General features: G+C 37.8%; 1 protein-coding gene across 1 annotated transcript in view; it reads right to left on the bottom strand.

Moving 5' to 3' along the window:
- Nucleotides 1-485: 485 nt before the first annotated feature.
- Nucleotides 486-23,692, bottom strand: part of PRRG1 (proline rich and Gla domain 1) — a 139,708-nt gene continuing 116,501 nt past the window's right edge. Inside the window, exon 5 of the mRNA XM_043999182.1 lies at nucleotides 486-4,061. Within this exon, the coding sequence (XP_043855117.1) occupies nucleotides 3,537-4,061 (525 nt within the window). The 3' untranslated portion in view covers nucleotides 486-3,536. The remainder of the gene's footprint in view (nucleotides 4,062-23,692) is intronic.

The raw sequence follows: 23,692 nt of genomic DNA on the forward strand, positions 1-23,692 counted from the left end.
TGCCCCTTGAATACTTACTTTTAACTGATTTGTGACACTGAACAACTTTTCCATCTTCAATGGGAACAAACTGAAAAGGTTTGTGTAGTCACCAAGATTTTCCTGCTCGGCTGCTGTTTTTCATCTGCTAAAACAGAAGTCTTTACTTCTGTTAGGCAAACATGGCCAATCCTTAGGAATATCCATTTTTGCCATTCTCAGATCCTGACAAAGTACATGAAAGCAAACAAACGCAATCCTCTCCTTTAGAAAGGAGTAGTTCCAGTTTATATCATGCCAGAGCCATATGATGCCAGCTCCCACTTAAAATATGCCAGTGTTATCTTTCACCAGCTATTCTCCAATTTCTTTAAGAAGAAGATTTTGGAGATAACACCCTGATTGAAAATTTCAAGATAGTTTACTCTGCTAAAATTCAAAATCCTAGGGGAAAAAAATTATTGGAACGAGACCATATGTAGTATCATTTTTATTGGCTACTATAATGTTGTGATAGCTTTGATACTTGGCATGAAGAATTTCTTGGTTTTAAAAATAGCTTTATTTAGCATACCAAAAATCACAGAGACAAAGGAAAACCTCATCTATTATGAACATAAACAAAATGTTTAAATACCATAATTTAATGTAAACCAAATGTCTTCAAATATTAAATCTTGTAATCAAATACATGTTATTTACACAAATCCAAGTTAGAATGACCTCCACAGCTATCAATCAGGTAACCAATCTTGAAGTTATCATTCAACTACTGAATGAACAACAACTGTGCCTCTATCCCCATGGATCATCAGAAAATCAGAAATCGCTTTTTGTTTGCATATGATGCAACTCATTGTTACATTCAAAGAAGGCAACGTTGCTTGTCTTAGAGGTCCACAAACATAGTCACAGCACATGGAAGGCTTGTAAAACATCCAGGGCTAAGGCTGTAAATTCTACTTCAGTTATTTAATGCAAAAATGATTCAATTTAGTTAGTTTAAGAAAGGTAGTAAATATATTCTGCAAAAATAAACCTTTATTAAAAACCATTGAAGGCAAATGCAATATCAATCAGATTGGAAAGGCATAAACATAAAAAATATATTGCTACATTGAATGAGCCCCTTGTCTTCTGCAAATGTTAAGAAATTGAGTTTATAAAACTGCATTTTCATTTCAGGATGAGGGTGGAAATACCAAATCCTAAATGAATTTTAAACAAAACAGGTGGTACTTTTCCCCCCTCTGGCCTCTATCACAGACATTTCTGGCTCTTTGCCTTTTAACAGTCAGGTGTAAGGTTTTCTCTGATCAACAGCTGTAGTCACTGATTGATATATTTAAGGATTCGGCCTTTATTTCAAAAAGCCAAAATCCATTCTGTATTGCAGTTTGGATATCCATAAAAAAGCAGCAGTAAAATTAAGCCCAGGAGCTTAAAATTGGAAATAAACATAATTCAGGCCTGTATTTAGTTATGATATACCCAGCTCTTGTCCTTCAATTACTTCTAGTTACTGGTCCAACCCAAGTCCTGCACTATACTAATTATCTAAGAAGAGCTTTGGCCAACTTCTACAGAACAAACAAAAACTTTTAAAGTGAAAATTCCTAATGGCTAGTCTCTACCAAATGCCAAAGACTAAGGGTACACAAGCTATAGATTAAGAACTGGAAGAGATCTCAGAGGCCATATAGTCCCACCTCCTCATTTTGTAGAGAAGGCAACTCTGTCTATTGTATATTTATAGCCATGTTCATGAGACTCAAGAAGACAATGTCCTTGGTGCCAAGGCTGTAGTCCATAATTGAGTTGTTTCGTAACTTTCGAATTTAAAGTCACTTATAAAATTTTTCCCTGGGCCTTTGGACAGTTATTGCTGAGCAAGCAATCCAGATGTCAGCACAGTAACAAATGGGAGAAGATGTGTGGGACCCAGGCTGAATGAAGTACACTAGGGGAGGCAAGGTCAAGAGAAGTTTGTTTTACCCTCTTGACTGTGTGAAAGCACTATGAATTAATGATTCACAGTTCCTAGGCAATGGACTGTTGTTGCTGGAACCTCTCACTCACTAGCAATCTACTGTGTTGAGAGCCATTATCTTTCTCATCTATGTATATGTCAAATATGTATTTCTTTTATCCAGGAAACAATTTCCTTTGACTGTGGGGACTGGCCTTTATGGTGGTGTGGAGAAGTGGTTGAGAATGTGGGAGTGGAGCTGCATGCAAACATTCAGGTGGACAGGGTTGATCAATTTCATATCAGTGCAACACAGAAACTCACACTTAACTGCAGGGAACAGCATAGCTGCCAATACAGAAGGTTTGCATTCCTTTCTCAAACATTCTGCCTGGGGGCGGGGCATAACATCAACTCCCTACTTTTTGAAAGTTATACCTATAACTCCCCCCCCCCTGCAAAAAACAAAACAAAACAAAACAAACAAGAACATAACACAAAAAGAAAACAGTGACAATCAAAGACCTATATGAGGCTGTAATTGGATTCCAATTGGCCCCTGGCACTACACAGATTTTGCAATCTTTCTCCATCGATAGAAAACCAATATAAAAATCACAGTGCTTTAATTCTTTTTATATCTAACTTTATGGGAAACTGCCTCCCTATAATCCTGAGGCAATGACTTCAGCCTAACCTATGACTGTAACAAATAATTTTCTTTCCAAGTTTTTAATTTTAATTATATTCCTAAAAGGATGAGGAAGAGCCTAGTGGCAGGGCATAAAAGTTTGGGATGGAGTTAATGGACAACAGGGAAGTAAGGAGGGAATTAAGATCAAATTTGAGTGATACATCGCTCTGTAATAGGTTTCTATAACCACTTTACAAATTATCTCATGGCAGAAGGAAAAAGAAAGCACAAAATGAATAAATATGACCAAAGTCATTCAGAAATACATAAACACTGTTTGGTTCTTTACCAAATATACCACAAACCCTGAAATGTCATTAATAACCAATTATCTTATTAGTTAAAAGTTGTTAGCACTTTATCATTTATTGCTATCTGTCAGAAGTGTCTAAATTCAGATTACGACATGCATTTTCCTTTTAAGGTACATGGGAAGTTAGGGAGGAAAGTTAGTCCAGCAACATTTCCTACTTGCAAAATTCAATAACATGATGCCGGCTTTCTAATCTGCAAATACAGCTAAGTGGTAATTTTGCAGCTTTTGGTGAGTCTCCCTTCCTAAGTGACTGAGATAGAAGGATTTTTTAAGCCAGTTGCATATATACTGTGTTGGCATTTATATGTACTCCCATATGAACACTGCTGTGGGTATCTGTTCCTATCTCCCCACTAGCCCAAATGAGCACTGATAAAACCTGAAAGAAACAAAACAAAAAACAACAAAAAAAAAAAAAAAAGAAGAAGGAAAACAACATGGGGCTGGGGGGAGGGAGTGGTATGCTTCCAAGGTCCAATAAATTATGTAAATGCATGATTATGCAGTGATAAAGTGCTACAAAATTTTCCCATTAGTAGTTTTAAAAGAACCAGAGAAATTAAGACTCTTTTTCTGCTTTACTTGATGGTGGTGACCACGGGTACCATAGCTATGGCATTGGCTGAGCTGGAGTTCATGATGTCATCATACTGGGGGGGTGGATCTAAATGAGGTTCTGTTTCACTTCTTCTCAGGTTTGTCTGACCGGTGGCTTCCTCGTAGGTCGGTGGTGGATCGCAGTTAGAGAGGCGTGTGGAGACGGAATCTGAGCGCCCACCTATGAAACCCAGAAATCCTGGGGACAGCCCACTGCTGTCAAACAGTTCTTCCTGTGGGGAATGAGTGATGCTTAGATGGGATGGAAGGGGGCCTCGACCATCCGTCATGGTGCCATCACTACTAGCTTCCAGAGCTCCCCGTCTCATGTACATAGTTTGTCTGCGAGTTTTCTTTTTTAAGAGATATCTCCAAGTTATGAATATGATGAGGAGGATAACAAAAAGGCCAATGATTAATGGAAATGCAAGGTAAAATGGATACCAGTTACTTTCTTTGCTACTTTCTCCCTGATGTTCCTTTGTGTAGGTGTCCCAGAATTCCTTCTAAAAACAGTAAGATAGAATAAATCAGATACTGAAATGGTTAAAAGAGGACAAGCAGGAAAGCCAAACATTCAATAAGCACAATGAAAATAATTAAACCCAGGTTAGGGGATTCAAATAGGCTCCACTGCCTTTTGGGTTTGGGGGGGGACAATTCAAACATCTTGCTTCCTGTCCCTTAATCCTTCTCTCCCACTTTGCAATAACGCTTTTGTACTGTAATTAACTGGAGGATTTTTTAAAAATAAAGGTAATAATTTGATTAGGAATCTGTACAAAACCAAAGCCTATGTTGACAAAACTAAACTCCCGACAAAACACTCTATTACTTTTTCCTATAACATCATCAAGTCTGGGCTTCAAAATGACTGATTAATTTGGTCCTAACCCGGGCCCAAAGAGCAGCCCTGTGGCCAGGACTATTGATTTATTTGTACCATCCTTAAAATTTAAAGTCAATCATTGCTTCCCACAAGTTAATTACACTTATGTAACTGCAGGAGCTACAGGTAATGGATTCTATTAGGAAGACTAGGCTTTAATAACAAGGAAGCCTTGGAATCGAGAGGGTACAATTAAGGTGTCACAAAAGGAATGGTAAAATGAGGGGTGTTCCCCACTTCTATTTAATAAAGAAAAGAGAATACTGAACAGAACTTACAGTCGGAAGACCTATGTTTCAAGTACCAGGCTCTATCATTTGACCTTAGCCATGTCATTTGCCTCTGTAGTCCTGATCTCTAAGGTTCCTGTAGAAATACTATTTGGGGATCCTTTGTTGGACCAGATACTATCTAAGGTTCCTTTGAGTTCTAGTATTTTATGATGCTAAGAAATAGACATACATTTCCTGCTGCTGTTATGCATATTTCAAACATGTAGATGATGATGAAGTATATGAGGAAATGAGCACAGCCCCAACAAGATGATTCATATGGAAATGAAAAGCAGCAAAAGTATAGCACAATGTACCTTTTTGTATTTTATGATTACTAATGGAGAACATTTAATAATTTAAGAATTAATTTCTTCTCTTAATTAAAAAATTGGCCACAGGTGATATTTTATACAGTTACCTCTTGCTTTTTTTTTTTTTAAAACAAGGTGTTGAGGCAGCTAGGTGTCACAGTGGATAAAGCACTGGCCCTGGATTCAGTAGTACCTGAGTTCAAATCCGGCCTCAAACACTTGACACTTACTAGCTGTGTGACCCTGGGCAAGTCACTTAACCCCCATTGCCCCACAATTAAAAAAAAAAAAACAAAAAACACCAAGGTGTTACTGAAGATGTGTATAAGTCTTAAAAAATGCACCAGAGAAGTTTCTACTTAATAGAACACAACTGTGAATCCTTTGGAAAAGCAAACTTTTTGTAAAACAAATAATTACTCTTAAGAGTCATCAGTATTATAAATCTAGATTTTTACATGATTTGCCCAAAATAGGAACACAATCTGTAACAAGATTTAGTTGCACAAATAAAACTTCGATATTATTTAATATTCTATAAACACAAACCAGAAATGATCACTGCAGAAATTAATAGCAGATTCTTAAACACATTTGGGTTTCCTTTTCCTTCAACGGGAAATACTGGGGAACAGACAAGAACACAGACAAGAACCATCTCTAAAACTAGCACATCAACATAATTTCCACAAAGTTGAATAAACATATTAAACATAAAAGCATGACAAACATAAGCCTTAACAGAACAAGGAATATCTTTTGGACAATGTATGAATGGCTAAGTATTTCAGGCAGATGTAGACCATAATGGATTCTCAGCACACACTCTCATCTGCTGTCCAAGGACCAAACTAGCTAAGTTCAGAGAGACTTCTTAATCAACAGGGGGTTAGCACTCAGGTGATGATTTTTTCAGCCACGGCAATTCAGGAAACTCATGAAAAAATGGTGTGGATTATAGTAGGATTACAGAATAATCAGGACGACTTCAGTGGCTATCTAGTACAACTCCCCCATTGTAAAGATAAGGAAACTGAGGCCCCAGGAGGTTAATTAACTAGCCTGAGGTCACACAAGCACACATCAGAAGGAGGATTTGAACACAGGTCCTCTGATTCCAGAGCTAGTCATAGATAAAATCATGTATCATAGAAATGATCATGTAAATTCCTGTATGTTGAATTGTTGTAAACTTACTCAAAAAACAGATTTTATGTTAATCTTCAATTTTCAGGCAGTTCATTCTCCATGATCTACCTGGAGATATTAAGCTACCTTATGGATTAAATGTGGCTAATTTTAAACACTGTGTCAAATATGTTTTTTCGCAGGCATCCAGAAAACTCAACAGGTAACCACTTCTTCCCTTCGTCCACCTCTACCCTCAGAAAAGGAGCCAATGTTAGCTAGATTATCTGTTTGTTGTATTACAAAATTATCTGATGCACACCACAAATACAAATGGCATTTCAGATACTGTCTTCCTTTCTGTTGCTATAAATAATTTAAGAATCAACCTTGCAATATGAAAGCAAACTGACCTCCTTGCTGTTCTTCCCACAAAACACTCATCTCCAGACCATGGGCATTTTTATTGGCTATGCCTCCCCATTCCTGAAATACTCTTTCATTTCTACCTCCTGCCTTCTCTGGCTTCAAGTCTTGCTGAAATACCATCATCTACGGAGAGGCCTTTCCTTATACTGCTTATCACTAATGCTTTCCCTTTATCATCTTCTCTTTATCCTGTATGTATTTTGTCTGTATGTAGTTTCTCCCATTACACTGTGAGTTCCTTCAGAACAGGGACTGTCTTTTGCCTTTCTTTGTAGCTACCACAGTGCCTGGCACATAACAGGCACTTAATGAATGTTTATTGACTTGCTGAGAATAACACACAGTTTACCAAGGCAGAGAAGCATCCTATCAGCAATGAAACAGGAGTCAGAAGTTCTAGAGCCACGTAATCCAGGGGGCAATCTCTCTGAAATTGTCTGTAAAATGGGAATTATTATATTTGTACTACCTACCACTTTCTTTATTTTTCAGTTGTTTCAGACTCTTCATGACCCTGTTTGGGGTTTTCTTAGCAAAGACACTGGAGTGGTTTGTCTTCCCTCCCCGCCCAGCTCATTTTCAGAAGAGGAAACTGAGGTAAACAGGGTTAAGTGACTTGCCCTGAGTCACATAATTAGTCTGAGATCATATTTGAACGCAGGCCTTCCTGACCTCAGGCATAGCACTCTATCCACTGCACCACCTAGCTACGTGGATTTCTGGGAATATAAAAATAAGTATAAAATGCTCTCTGACTATAAAACATTATTATATAAATATAAATTGCAACAATTATTACCTAAATTTATGTAATCAAACTTACTCCTGTTTATTCCTGGTACTGATTGGGAAGACAGAGTTCTATAGGCATGTTGTATTACAATAATATTTTTTTCCTTATTTAAAAATTTTGATTTTTTCCAATCTTAATGGTATTTTATTTTTTCCACTTACATGTAAAGATAGTTTTCAACATTTGTTTTTATAAGATTTTGAGTTCCAAATTCTCCCTCCTCCTGAAGACAGAAAGAAGTCGGATGTTATATATGTACAATCACATTTAATATATTTCTGCATTAAACGAAGTGAACTTTAAGAAAATAATCTGGATGCTAAAATGATACCATGAAAGTTAGTAGAATCATCCAAATCCCCCAAATATAATTCTGCAAAGATCTAAAACAGTTAACAGAGTGAATAATGAAGAAGAAAACCAAAGGGAGGAAAAAACAAACAGTAAACTCCTCTATCCAGACCAGAACTGCAAAAAATATGCCCAAAGGCCTGTGGGTATAAAAGAGGAATGTGCAGGGAAGCTAGCACAAATCTGCTAATGTTCAGATCAGGCACATGCCAGTGAGCACGGAAGTCTTCGGAACCCTGACCAGGAAAGCTCTGGGTACAAGATGACGAGTGTTCTGATGGAGGGGCCTGAAGTCTGCTAGTACTTCTGAGCACAGACAAAGCAGAGGAGGTTGAAGCCAGAGGGAGGAGCACAAGAAATAAGGGAAAGGACCTAACAGATCATCCCATTCAAGAATATGTATGAGGGGCAGCTAGGTGGCTCAGTGAATAGAGCACAGGCCCTGGAGTCAGGAGTACCTGAGTTCAAATCCGGCCTCAGACACTTAACACTTACTAGCTGTGTGACCCTGGGCAAGTCACTTAACCCCAATTGCCTCACTAAAAAAAAAAAAAAAAGAATATGTATGAGAATTGGTTGAACATGATCCTTCTGTTCTAAGCTATTTATTGTCCTTGTTTTTTTTCCCCTCCAAAGCTTTTGTTTCATTAAAAATTTCATTTTCCATTTCTTCCTGGTACTTTATGTAGTTCTTGTATCTGATTCAATCAATCAATCTCAATCCCTCCCTCCATCTGTCCTTCTGTCCTTCCGTCCTTCAGTCCCTCCCCCCCCTCAAGCTTTGGGTGTAACTGTGGAGTTACTTTCTATTGTGTTTACCATTTGGCCTTATAAGGATCAACTGAAATAAAATATATAAAAGTCACACTAATAAACACAAACCAGAAATCATTCCCATAAAAATTAAAGGAGAAACAAAAAGAAATGGTAAAAACCAATGCCTGGATTCTGAGAGAGGTAGAGATGGGGCCCTGGAGTGCAGCAGTCTGCTTCAAATACAGATTAACAGTGTGGATCCTATTCTCTATCATTCACTGCCTTCTTTCTAAAGAGGAGAACAAGCGGCAAAGAGAAGAAAAAGTGCAAAGGGATATAATGGAGGGAAACCAAAAAAATTAAGACTCATAAAGTACCTTTTGATTAGGATAGAAGCATGATAGATCACAAGAAATCACTTTTATTCCAGAAAAAGTTAAGAAAGAACATCAGATTAAATAATGACTAAGAAGTCAAAAGAAACTAGCAAAGAAAAATTTTTTTAAAAAAGAAAAAAAGAATGTAAGCTCCTTGAGGCAAGGACTCTGTTTTTGCTTGTGGTTAGCAAAGTGCTCAGCACAGTGCTTGTCACAGTGCTTAATAAAAGCTTGTTGGTCGGGGGCGGCTAGGTGGCGCAGTGGATAAAAGCACCAGCCCTGGATTCAGGAGTTCCTGAGTTCAAATCCAGCCTCAGACACTTGACACTTACTGGCTGTGTGTCCCTGGGCAAGTCACTTAACCCCCATTGCCCCGCAAAAAAAAAAAAAAAAAAGTTTGTTGGCCTTTGAATGAAAAAATTAAAAAGAAAAAGAAACTAGTAAATTCTTTCATCCAGCTTAGGGCTACACAAAGAGACAGCAGAAATCTGTGAGCACTAGTAGAAGGGTCCTGTCAGGATAGTTAAGTGGACTGGAAAACCACGGGACATGCCAAATAAGTCATGGAATCCCAGGAGGGAAGAGAGCAACTGGTATTCTGATCAGGGACTTCCAGCGCCCTGATGAAGCTGTCAATGCTCTGAGCACAGATACACCAAGGCAAATGGAAACAGAAGCAGAAACTCAGGAACTTAGCAACTACAACTATATATGTAAAAAGATCTTGTAATATGATATTCCAAAAGGCAAATAAGGCCTTGCAACGACAAATAACTTAATTCTAAAAAATTAGTATAATCCTAGGTGGGATAAAAAATAACATTTACAATATACTTCAAATTAGACAGTATAAAGAATTGGCTCTATAGTCCTAGGAACCAAATTTAAATCTTTCCTGTGATACCACCTGTGTGAGTTTGGGCAAGTTATAGGCCTCACACTGGAGACATAATAGTAAATGACTATATTAATCTACTGTTTGATAAACCCAAAGACTCCAGCGTCTGGGATAAGATCTCACTATTTCACAAAAACTTCTTGGAAAACTGGGAGATAGTATGGCAGAAATAAGGCATAGACCAATATTTTACACGGTATACCAAAATAAGGTCAAAACAGGTATATGATTTAGACATAAAGGGTGATACCACAGGTAAATTAGGAGAGGAATGAATAGTTTACTTTTCAGATCTATGGAGAGAAGAATTTATAACCAAACAAGAGATAGAAAATATTATATATGAAATGCAAAATGGATCATATTGATTACATTACATTATTGTCTTTTTTGCCTTTTTTTTGTTTTGTTTTGGTTTGTTTTTTTGGTGAGGCAATTGGGGGTAAGTGACTTGCCTAGAGTCATACAGCTAGTAAGTGTCTGAGGCTGAATTTGAACTCAGGTCCTCCTGACTCCAGGGCTGGTGCTCTACCCACTGTGCCACCTAGCTGCCCCATTGATTACATTAAATTAAAAAAGGTTTTGTACAAACAGAAGTAATGCAGCCAAGATTAAATGGAAAGCAGAAAGCTGGGAAACAATTTTTATAGCCAGTGCTTCTGATAAAGGTCTCATTTCTAAAACATATAAGGAACTTAATCAAATTTATAAGAATGCAAGTCATTCCCGAATTGAGAAATGGTCAAAGGATATGAACAGGCAGTTTACAGATGAAGAAATTAAAGCCATTTATTGCCATATGAAAAAATGCTCTAAATCACTATTGATTAGAGAAATGCACATTAAAACAACTCTGAGGTACCACCTCACATCTATCAGATTAGCTAACAACAAAAAAGGAAAATAATAAATGTTGGAGAAGCTGGAAAAACTGGAACACTAATACATTGCTGATGGAGTTGTGAACTGATCCAGCCATTCTGGAGTGCAATCTGGAACTATTAGTTATAGGGTTATAGGGCTGTGCATAGCCTTTGAACCAGTAATACCACTACTATGTTTATATCCCAAAGAGATCATAGAAAGGGAAAAAGACCAACATGTACAAAAATATTTATAGCAGCTCTGTTTGTGGTGGCAAAGAATTGGAAATTGAGGGGATGCCCATCAATTGGGGAATGGCTGAACAAGTCGTAGTATATGAATGTAATGGAATACTATTGTGCTATAAGAAATGAAGAGCAGGCAGATTTCAGAAAAACCTGGAAAGACTTAAGTGGACTGATGCTGAGTGAAGTGAGCAGAACCAGGAGAACACTGTACATAGTAACAACCACATTATGTGATGATCAACTGTAACAGACTTAGCTCTTCTCAGCAATACAATGATCCAAAACAATTCCAAAAGACTCATGATGGAAAATGCTCTCTACATCCAGAAAAAAAGAACTGTGGTATCTGAAGGCAGACTGAACCATACTATTTCTACTTTTTTTCTTTTTTCGAGGTTTTTCCCTTTTGTTCTGATTCTTCTTTTACAACATGACTAATGCTGATATATGTTTAATGTGATTGTACATATATAACCTATATCAGATTGCTTTCTGCCTTGGGGAGGGGAGAGGTAAGGGAGTGAGGGAGAAAAATTTGGAACTAGAAATTGTATGAAAACAAATGAAAATTATCTTTACATGTAACTGGAAAATAATAAAATACTATTAAGATTGGAAAAAAAGTTATAAGCCTCAGTTTCCTCAACTGTAAAATGATGAGGTTGGACTAGGATCTTGAGAGATCTATTATTCTATGAATAAATGGTTTTCAAGCATTTCTGATGCTTGATGAAGATACTGGAGCTGAGTAGAAACTTGGAATTAAGAGAAACCTAGAAATGTAAGTAAATTTCAACAAATGGAAGTGGTTATATACCATAATGAAGAAAGTATCTTCTAATTGGGGACAAGAATGTAGTTTCCCTTCAGAACTTAAAAGTCCTCAAAGGTGTCAGAGGAAATTAAGTAAAGCAAATAGAGCAAGATGAGAATGGGATATATCTATTGTTTTCATGCTCATAAGGGATGAAAGAAAAAGAAGGGAAAGGTAGTACACTACAGAAGAAAGCATGAATGGGGAGAAAATTTTCAAGATCTAGATATATAGTATACACAGATAAATAAATATATATATATATACACTAGAAAAATAGTAAACACATATAATATATGATATTTTGCTCCAGAAAGATTACACAATGTTGTTGATAAGGACCAGGAAAATTTATTGAATAATTGCAGGGTTTAGCAGAGTATTGAGACATTGAAATCAACATTCAACATAAAGGCATAATCCATGCCTTTAAAACTTGAAGAAAATGCTGATGGTGAAAGAGAAAATAGAGTATGTTTATAGTTTGTTTTGTTATAGTATGTTTATGAGAAACCACCAATATAAGGAAGAAAAGAAAAAGGTCTTCCTGCATCCTGAATGTCTTCTATATATCCCCTTTCATGTAATAAGTAAGCATTAAGTACCTACCATAGTCAGTAGGCTCCGTGTATAGATGTAGTCATTTCCCTATGGAACTTCCAGTCTTGAGTCTATAAAATTTATGTAAATTTCTACATCTTTAGCTCATGAAATTCCATACTTTCTCCTACCCATTCCAATCCTACTACCCAAAGAAAAAAATCAGTGTGTTTTTTTCCCTTAAAACATAAAGCTCTAAAGAAAATTACTCTGTTGTATTAGATATTTCTGAATTTATCTACCATTTTCCTGGAAAACTCAATCTTCATATCATTTCATTATAATGAATACTCAGGAGAAAAAGTCAGTTGGCTCATTTCACGGGAGATTACAATATCTTTAATTAGGGTAACCAAACCTTAGAGCTTTAACTATCCTTATATATCTACCTGGATAAAAACTATGTTGGTGATGGACTAATTTCTTCAGTAATTAGACTATCTCCTCTATGCTAGACTGCAGATCAAATTAAAGCTTACTTGAATTTAAAGAGAAAATAATATTTTATTTACATGAACAAATAAGCATAGTTCATACAAGCAATTTATGTGCTTTCATAGTTCATGTGGTTAAAAAAATCCGTACAAAAGAGTGTGAGAAAAGTTCATATCCATGAATGTGACATTCAAAGCATTGTAGGGTAATGTTTTGAAAGGATGAAAATAACCAAATGAAATGCTGTTGGTGCAACTTCTGAGTGTATAATTAAACACCTCTATAAGTAATTTAGTCAGATTTTACACCGCTCTGAAGTACTATATAAAATATTTATTTAAAGGAGAGAAGACTCATTAAGTCTTAGAAGGTTTTAGATAAAGTTAAAATTATATAAATGATAAAACTAAACCCATTTGAAGCTGTGAAAGGTTGACAAACACTTATTTTAGGGGGAGGAAATTCTGCTGGTTTGAGGCTTCATGTCAGGTTTTCTAGAACCTAATGAAATACTTCTTACAAGTCTATCAAAATATTTTGGTTAGTTCTCTGTTATAAGTAGTGGCTCCCGGGGGCAGCTAAGTGGCACAGTGGATAAAGCACCGGCCCTGGATTCAGGAGGACCTGAGTTTAAATCCAGCCTCAGACACTTGACACTTACTAGCTGTGTAACCCTTGAGCAAATCACTTAACCTCACTGCCCCACCCCCCCAAAACCAAACAGTTGAAACAAGTAGTGGCTCTCTGGGGGCCAGAGTAGGGAAATGAAGGTCATGTAACAAAATATATCAATAAACCCTAAAGAAAAAATGTGGGGAGGAGGGAAGGGAAGAAGAAATTCTGTCAAAGAATTATCAGGAGGAGTTTAGTTATTTCTATTTTGTATTCTCTACCTCCAACCTAAGAAAAGGAAATAAATATCACCGGGAAAATGAATCAAGGCCAAAAGGACTCACGGATACATAGTTTTAAAAATCACAGCTGGGCATTTCGCCCTAACATTCCAACAAGTAGGTCTAGTCACAATTGCATCAGCTCAGGAGCTAGCTAGCAAATGGAATGGATTTTCCATTGATTCTTTCGTGCTGAGAATAGATACACTGAAAGTATTCTGCTGCAGAGCCAATATTAGACTTGACTTTTCCCTCTTGAACTGTATGAAAGGCCCTGGGAAAGGATCATTCTATCTTCAATAATAAGTACTTGCATGGGCCTTGGGCAAAATACTTTAACCTCTCTGGACCTCGGTTTTCTCATCTGCAAAATGAAGAGGTTGGATTTAATGACCCTTGATGAACACAGGCAAAACAGGCAAGTTCCTATGAAGTCTGATTTGAGGGGTGGCCAGGATGATGCCTGCTACTTGGCAATCTCCCTCCCTCTTTGGTGCCTCAGTGCCTGAAACTCACAATTCATTCCTCTTGTTTAAATACTGCCTTCTCCTTAAAACCATCTTTTCCTGAGATTGTTAAATGAAGTCATTAATGTAAATAGTATGAATTAATCATATCATTTTTCTTTCATAAAAGAGACCAGGAAAGCATGAATCTTGACAGCACAAATTAGTGAAAGGAAAAGGTACAAAAAGGGAAGATCTAGGAGACAGAAATAATAAAAAATTAAAATTCCTATTAGGAAAACTCAACTGCTTGGGATTGACCCCAGATATTATTTTTAAGAGGTAAAAACTTAAAATAGAAGAACATAACACATCATGCTAATATCTGATGATACTGTACACTGTTACAGGATTTGGCTTATTGGTCATTGTAATTATCAACTGATTTAATCCACTTTAATTCTAAATATTATATTGGGATTTCAGAATATGAAGCCCTTGAAAGGAAATTACAATTCAATCAATCAACCAACCAACCAACAAGCCTAGGCATAGGATTTCTCTTTCTTCTCCCCACATTTCTAGTTCATTTTGCTTATGTAAATGTTGCCTTCAAATACTCTCACCATCTAACCAAATATGTTGAATGGCTATAAATCATTAACAACATTCCAGATGCCATAAAGGAAATTCCATTCTGCTAGATGAATCCTTCTTAGCTTAAACCCAGAAGATCATACAATCCCCTATGCAGGATATGGCCAATGAGAGTGAGAGTTTTATTATTTCATCTGTTCCCCATCCTTTAAACCAAATACATCAAGGGAAGCTTAAATGTGTCTTCAGGCTGGTCCAGTGGTTTAGTATTAGGATTGGAATGAAACGGCACTATTGTCATGCATATAACAGTTAATTTTTTTAAAAATGCCTAGTTTCTACAACATGGAAAAGATATTACTCAGTTAATATAAGCATTGATTTAATTCAATCCAGTTTCACTTTCTCTGTGCAGGCCATGTTAGCACATCAGTCAAAAAATCATGTGTCAATTCTGAGGGAGGAGGTCCTGACTATTTTTGCACTGGGGTTTTTTTGTAGTTGGTCCATTAGGAAGCTCTGTTGTTGCTGTTTGTCCTTTGTTTTTGAAGAGAACCATGACATTAGGATGATGTCATGACTTGCACTGAACTGGATTTTAAGTGAGGGAGGACTATGCAAGATCACCAATTTCACTCTCTCCTCCACAGTCATCTGGGTCCAGTGGCAAGATATATATTAGGGTAACTGGAGATGGCTCCAGATGTTTAAGGCAGTTGGGATTAAGTGACTTGCCCAGGATCATACAGATAGTAAGTTTCTGAGATGAGATTTGAACTCAGGTCCTCTTGACTCCAGGGCCAGCGCTCCATCCACTGTGTCACCAAGCTCCCCAATTGGGAAGCTCAATCTGTAATTTGAACCTTAGATGCATGGGCCAATTAAATCTTAAGCACTGTTCCAATTACCCTCTAAGCTAAAATAAGCCTAACCTTCATGGGAAAAGATATTGTTCCTATTATACACTATGCCTTGGTGTCAAGGTCATAGAGGTCTTCTAGAGGGCCTTACAAAAATTAAGAAAATACTAGCAAAAAGCTAATGGAAAAGACAGCACCCCCTGAAGTACCAAAAGAATGAGGAGAACAAAGCCCCTAAACACCATATTTTGCCTCCCCCTTCAGAAGAGACAAAGCATCGAATATCTGCTGCCACCCTTTTAGAGGACACTGCTAAGGGACTACCTCTCTTTTCCCGAGAGTCTCGGCATACAGTTTCAATTGTTTCCTATAACTACAAAGCAAAGTACCTCCCCAAAGTTCCACCCTACACAGGTTCTCCAAGCCTTTCCTGAGAAGCCACTGCCCAAGGACCACCATGTACTGTTCTTCTACTACTTTTAACTATGTAAATACTGTGTGGCACAGTACAAAGATAAACAGAAAGAAAATTAGTACATGATGATTCCAATACCCTGAGCCTCTGCTGACATCTATAAAAAGTAGGAGGTTGGATTAGATGATCTCCAAGATAGTATGGTACCTGCACATAGGAGGAAATTAATGTATGCTTATTCCCTTCCTCCTTTAAAAAAATTAATATTTGATTTAAAATTTTGAGTTTCAAATTCTATCCTTCCTGCTTTCCCTCTCTCCCTTCCCCACTCCCTGAGGTGGTGAACAATCATAGAGGTTATAGATGTACAATTATGTAAAACATGTCCTTATTTGTCATTTTGTATAAGACTCAAATAAAAGAAAAAAAAAGAAAGGGAAAAATAGCATGGTTCAATCAATGTTCCATCAATATCAGTTCTCTCTCTGGAGGCAGAGAGTATGCTTCATCATGAGTTCTTTGGGATTGTCTTGGATCACTGAGAACAGCTAAATCCTTCACAGTTCTTCACTGAACAATACTGCTGTTACTGTGTACAACGTTCTCCTGGTTCCCTTCCTCCTTTTAAAGTTCTAAAGCATCTATGAATATATCCTAGTCTATACTTTCAAATTAAAGAAAATAAAGAAATTAAATTAGAACATAGTCTTTAGAACAATGGTTGTTAACCTTTTTGTGTGTCCATGGACCCCTTTAGCAGTCTAATGAAGTCTATGGGTCCCTTCTCAATAATTTTTTAAATGTATAAAATACATAGGATTACCATAGAAATATAATACTAAACTGAAATGCACTTATCAAATTTTTTTGGTGGGGGGGTAGGGCAATTAGGGTTAAGTGACTTGCCCAGGGTCCCTTCATTCCAGGAGCGTACATTCTACTTGAAGGAGGTAGTAGAGAACATGTATATAGGTAAGCAAGAACAAAATATACACAATTATGGAGAGGGAAGAAGACACTAAAAAGTGGGCAGCTAGGTGGCAGGAGTGCTGGGCCTGGAGTCAAGAAGATGATTCATCTTCCTGAGTTCAAATCTGGTCTCAGACATGCACTAGCTGTGTGACCTTGGACAAGTCACTTAATCTTGTTTGCCTCAGTTTCCTTATCTTTAAAATGATCTAGAGAAGGAAATGGCAAACAATTCCAGTATCTTTGCTAAGTAAACCCCAAATGGGGTCACGAAGAGTCAGACACAACTAAACAACAATGCTAAAAAGTGGGAGTCAATTAAGAAAGACCACTTGAAGGAGGTAGTACCTGAGATAGACCTTCAGAGAAATTACTGGTTCCAAGAAGGGGAGATGAATAGGAAGAGCAATCCAGATGTGAGCAACAACTTGAGCAAAGGGAGAGAAGTTGGAGTTGTCTCATTGAGTACAGAGAATGCCAACTAAATCAGTTTGTCTAGGCTGTAGATTATATGAAAGGTCATACATGTAAGCAGTGAAGAAGGTCACAGAGATATCAAGAAGTCAAACATAAAGATGAGGAGGCAGTGAAACATTTGGTAAATTAATGGTGTTAAAATCTAGCTTCTTTGTCCATGATTGCAGACACACCAATTGAGTTGATCTGTCCCTAACCAATATCCAAAAAGGATATGCCAACCACTGTAGAGGTGGGTTAAAAAAGAAAAGATAGAGGAGAAAGTTCAACATTATTGACAATACTTGTGATGTCTATATATTATGAGATAATTAGAAGTAGCTAGGTGGCACAATGGATAGAGCAAAGAGCCTGGGACTACGAAGACCTGACTTCAGATCTAGCCTCAGACACTGTTTAGCTGTGTGACCCTGGGCAAGTCATTTTACCTCTTTCTGCCTCAGCTTCTTCAACTGAAACATGTATATAATAGCATCTCTCTCTCAAGGGTTGTTGTGAAGATCACTTGAGATGATATCTATAAAGCACTTAACACAATGCCTGGCTCAGAGTAGGTGTTTAATAAATATGTATTCTCTTTCCTCATATAAAACTTAAAGATCACCCACTCCAAGCCCCTTATTTTATAGACAAGGAAAGTGAGGCCCAGAAAGATGAAGTAAGTGATTTACCCAAGGCCACACAATTAGTTAGTAGCAGAATCAGGACAAGAAGCAGGTCTCCAGGATTTTAAGTCAGTGCACATCATGTGTCCCTGGCCAGCATGAATTCTTCTGCCTGGATGAACCACTATTTTCAACATGCTACTAAAGCAATATGTGATGAAGTCATCTTTAAACTAAGACAATAAACAGATTTGCTAAACACCTCGAGTCATTAAAATCTCATAGTCCATTCCCCGTAGGCAGGCTGTTTCAGTGTCCTGCCTAAATCCTAATTATACCTTGTTCACAGAAAATTCCCCAATAAGGTCTCACTGAGCATTCGTGCTGTTCTTCACTTCTTAATTATGACAAAATTGTTCTTTCCTGCTTGACACATATCCCATCTACCAAAAGAGCTGCATTCCAAATGAAGAAGATAGGGAAGAGGTGGGTAAAAATATCCATATAAATAAATGTCAAAGGTTTAAAATATAAGATCAGAAACTAAGTAGTGTAGTCTTGTAGCTAGATTTTCAAAATGTTCCTCCCTGAGTTTTCACAATTAGCTCATGAAAGTTTAGGTAGCTTGTCAAATTCTTTCTTCTATTTATGATACTTGTAATCAATGACACTCTATTAACACTGCCTTGCAATTCCTTCCTTCTTCCTTCTCTGGAAACAGGGAGTGTCTTATGTCAGTTCTAGGGTAGCTGGTGGAAATGACTCCCAAGTACCTCTTAACGAAAATGGATACAACAGCTTAGGATGCCTTTAAAATCTCAGCTCATATTTATAAAGCATTTTGTGGTTCATAAAACATTTCCATATATCTTGCTGGACCTCCACAACAACCCTACATTATATAGAGCATGCACATTAAAATCCCTTCTTTAAGGATGAAGAAACCAAGGCTGAATATAACCATCTTGAATCTTGGTAGGTAGGTGACCACTTATCTGCAAAGCTGATAAAAACAACAACAACAAACACCATAGGACTAAACGATCACATTATGAAAAGTTTAAGTGGTACAGAAAACCTGAACATCTATCTTGAAAGATTTTATTTAGCAACTCACCTGGTCGATATTGTTCCAAAATGTTTAAGACTATATCATAGAGAAAAATTTACTTTTAAAGAGATGATCTTTGGCCTAATAAAAGGAGTATTTTTTGCTTGCTACAACAAAATTTTGGGGGGTGGGGCAGGGCAATGAGGGTTAAGTGACTTGCCCGGGGTCACACAGCTAGTAAGAGTCTGAAGCCAGATTTGAACTCAGGTCCTCCTGAATCCAGGGCCAGTGCTCTATCCACTGGGCCACCTAGGCCCCCACAACAAAATTTCAAGTTCATGTATAACACTGGACCAATCAATATAAACTAACACTTAGCAGCTTTTCAGACACTTTCAAAATTGACAATGATAGTAAAGGCAGCTCAACAAAAGGCAAAGTAAAGCTATGAATTTGTAGAATCTGCTTAATTGGCACTACAGGGAAATTCAATTCAATAAGCATTTATTAAGACACCTACTCTAAAGTAAGGCACTGAATACTGGGGACATAGAAACAAGGAGAGAAACAAACCCTTCATTTAGGAAGCTTACATTCTCATTTTCTTCCCCAAAGTACAGTGTGTACGCACAGTAAGCAAGTATAAACAAATCACACATAAATTAACAGGGATAGTGAGAGCACTACAACTGAGGGGAAGGAGACTGGGGCAGGCCCCCTGTAATAAGATAGTGGACATAAGGGTCAGCCTTCAGGTCTAGAAGACCTAGGTTCAAGACCTGTCTCTGATACATAATATTGGTGCAACCATGAGCAAGTCATGTAAACCTTCAACACTCCAGATAAGACTAAATTATAGACTGCTTTAATACTGTTTGAGGGTTAGGCAGGGATATGTTGATAAATGGTTCACAGCCATTTCTAAGAAGAAAAAAAAAATGCACTAAATTTAATCTGCATTGTTAATGTTTTCTCTAATTCTTTCTTCAATCCAGAAAAAAACACCAACCCAAACATTTAACCAAACCTGATTTTCTAATGTTTGTAGCTCCCTAAAAAGGGGCTGATCTGAGGTTCAGGATTCCAAACTACTATACAACAAAACATAAGAGGACAAATGGTCAGTCAACAGAAAGAAAAGCAAGGAAGCCAGTTTTATTGAAGGGAACTCAAAATAGAAGGGCCATTGGGGATGATGGGAAAAGTTGCACTTGTGACCCAGTGGAAAGTGGCACCCCAAATCCAGTGTTTTGTTTTGTTTTAAGAGAGTTCTTACCTGGATGAAGCAGGATCAGGCATTGGTTGGTGGGGAGAGAGGGAGTCTAGACTTGGGGAATGGTGCTCATTCATGCTAAGACTGAACACCTGGTGGCTTAAGTGATAGCCAAACTGCAGGAGGAAAACTGGCTTTTGGCCTTACATTAGCCAGGTGACTCAGGTCAGCTGAGTCTCCCAGGAGGCTTTTTCATTTATCCAGGAAGAACATTTGCTGAGTTTCTTACACGGACAGATAACATATCTGCACAAGTGGAGGGAGTTTTCACAACCAAGAGTTCACCACACCTATGAAATTTCAAGTTTGGGACCTCCCTTCTTCCCCTCCCACCTTCAAACTATCACCAAAGAAATAATTATATTTGTTAATAGCTTCATTGAGTTATGCTGATGGATGCTCAGGAATATCTATATTTGATGTGATGTCAAACAAAATTCAATACAAAAGAATCATTTGGCTATTAATTAAATGCCTGGGAATTGTCATGGTGTTCTGCTTCTATCATGTGGTTAAATTACCTTGCATCACAAATTTAAATATGCAAAAAAAATCAGGAGGGAAGAGGGGGAACATTTTCTGACATAAAAACATAATTTCAAAACCGCAATCAAATAAACGAATGCAAACACAACCTGAGCACCCTGGGTTTAGAAGGATGATGTTCAACTTCTGGTGCCTGAGCCCCAACAGAGTACATATAACACCAAATTTTCCAACATCTGTCAGTTTCTCATGCCAGAGAAGTCTGAGAGCTTAGGAACTGTCTCTCAGCACCAGGTCTGCTGTTTGCATGCCCATGACTGATGAATATAACTTATGTCCTATCCACATGACACTATTGGGAGAAATTTAACTGGAACAGGCAAAGGTGCCATGGTAAATATTCTTGTTAAATGAAAATGTCTTTTCAGACCATGGCTTGCCATGTTAATTTAATTCGTTTAGCACTAAATACCTCAAACACTCAGAGTGAGGCACTGATGTCTTGGCTTTCTACTGCTGTATTCATGGGTGGTTATTCTAAGTAAATGATATATTTCTAAAGAAGAACAATACTGGGGCAGCTAGGTGGGGCAGTGGATAGAGCACCAGCCCTGGATTCAGGAGGACTTGATACTTACTAGCTATATGACCCTGGGCAAGTCACTTAACCCCAATTGCCTCACCCCCCCCCAAAAAAAAGAAGAACAATGCTTTTTAAAGTATTAACTTTACCTTACTTTAATCATGCATAAAAAGCATTCTTTTTTGGAGGTCACACAGGCTATTATTTACCAGATACACAAGTGTCCAGTTTATAAATATAGTTAAAGCCTCAGACACTTAACACTTAGTAGCTGTGTGACCCTAGGCAAGTCACTTAACCCCAATTGCCTCACCAAACCAAAACAAACAAACAAATAAATAAATATAGTTAGACCTGGTAAGATTGGTCTTAAGAGATAATTCAAAATCAACCAATAATCCATATGACTAGAATTTTATTCTGTGAGAGCAGGTTTGAAATGAGTTATAATGCAAGGATGAAATTGACTCATTTCTTCAGGTCAAGAATATTTTGAGAGATACATGATTTCAAAGAACCACAAAATTTAAGGGATAGAAGAGACCTCAGTGGCCACTAGTCCCAACTCATACACAAAATAACATAATAATAACACACTTGACAAGTGATTACCATACCTCTTCTTGAACACATACAAGGAGGGGGAAGCCACCACTTCCTGAGAAGCCCAGGACACTTTTGGATAGCTCTTGTTGTTAGGAAGTTTGTCCTGACATTAAGTCCACATTGGCCTGCACAATTTCCACCTATTGTTTCAGATTCTGCCCCCTGCAGCCAAACAGAACAAGCCTGATCCCTCCTCCAGCCCTTCAAATACTTGGAACTGCGATCACATCCTCTGTGTCTTCTCAGCCTAACTCACCATGACTGACTCTTACAATTGACTCTCATTTGATGTAAATTCAAGGCTCTTCACTGGCCTGGCTACCTTCCTTTGAACATTCTCCAATTTATCAATATCCTCCTTAAACTGCGATGCTCAGAACTAAACACAAAGACAAGGGCAGAGTACAAAACATCACCTGACGATGCATTTGCATTTTTTTAATGTCAGCCACATCATATTGCTGGCTTATCTTGATTCCGTAATCCTTTAAAACTCTCAGATCTGGGGCAGCTAGGTGGCGCAGTGGAATAGCACTGGCGCTGGATTCAGGAGGACGTGAGTTTAAATCCATCCTCAAACTCAACATTTACTAGCCCTGTGACCCTGGGCAAGTCACTTAATCCCCATTGCCTCACCCCCCCAAAAAAAACAAAAACAAAAACTCTCAGATCTTTTTTCAAAACAACTGCTACCTCATCATGCGTCACCCCATCTGGTACATGTGCAGTTGATTTTTTGCACCTCTACACGATTACTTTTATCCCTATTGAGATTCAGCCCAAAACTGAATCCTGACCATCATCCAGTGGGTTCAATGACCCTCTCAGCTTTGTTTCATGTGCAAATCTGATGAGCACTGTATCAATTTTTATCCAAGGCATTGATAAAAATTATAAACAGTCCAAAGCTAACAACAGAGCCTGTGGGCACTTCACTGGAGACAGTTTGCCATATTGACGAGGAATCATTCATTAATCATAGAAGCCAGCTGCTCTGAATCTGTTCCATTCTGAATCTAATTGTATTTCTGTCTTTTCAACATTCTCTCCAGCTTCCCTACAAAAATAGGAGACACTCTATCAAAACCTTTGCTAAAATCTAGGTAAGCTATATCAGCAGCATTCCCTCATCTACTAGCTGGTAGCAATGTAGTGCAGTGGATAGAGCACCTGGCTCAGAGTCAGGAAGACCTGAGCTCAAATCAGGGCTCAGACACTAGCAGTGTGATTCTGGGTAAGGATATTTACCCTCTGTTTGCACTAGTTTCCCCATCTGTAAGATGGGGATGAAAAGAGCACCCACCTTGAAGAGTCATTGTGGGGATCAAATGAGATAATATTTGTAAAGACTTAGCACAGTGTCTGGCACATAATAGGAACTATATAAGAGTTAGCTATTATTAGTTCAGTAATCTTGTCCAAAAGAGGAAATTATTTTTGCCTGGCATGACCTTTTCTCAAAGCAAATGGCATTTAAATAAGAGAACAAGGGATGAAACAAGGAATCTCTGCCCAGCCCTCATAGGCACTGGGACATACTCTTCCACAGATTACCCTATCACCAGTGGCAGAAGGAACAGATGGGAAACATGTTTCGTCAAGGCAACGTATGCCACTTGGATCATTTCCCAGCTGGGAACCCCCTCTGTCTCCAAAGCTGCCACTGCTGATGTCATCTGCTGGGCTAATTTCTCCAGGGTTGGAAGCT

The sequence above is a fragment of the Dromiciops gliroides genome, chromosome 3 (genome assembly GCF_019393635.1).
Source record: "Dromiciops gliroides isolate mDroGli1 chromosome 3, mDroGli1.pri, whole genome shotgun sequence".
Classification (NCBI taxonomy): domain Eukaryota; kingdom Metazoa; phylum Chordata; class Mammalia; order Microbiotheria; family Microbiotheriidae; genus Dromiciops; species Dromiciops gliroides.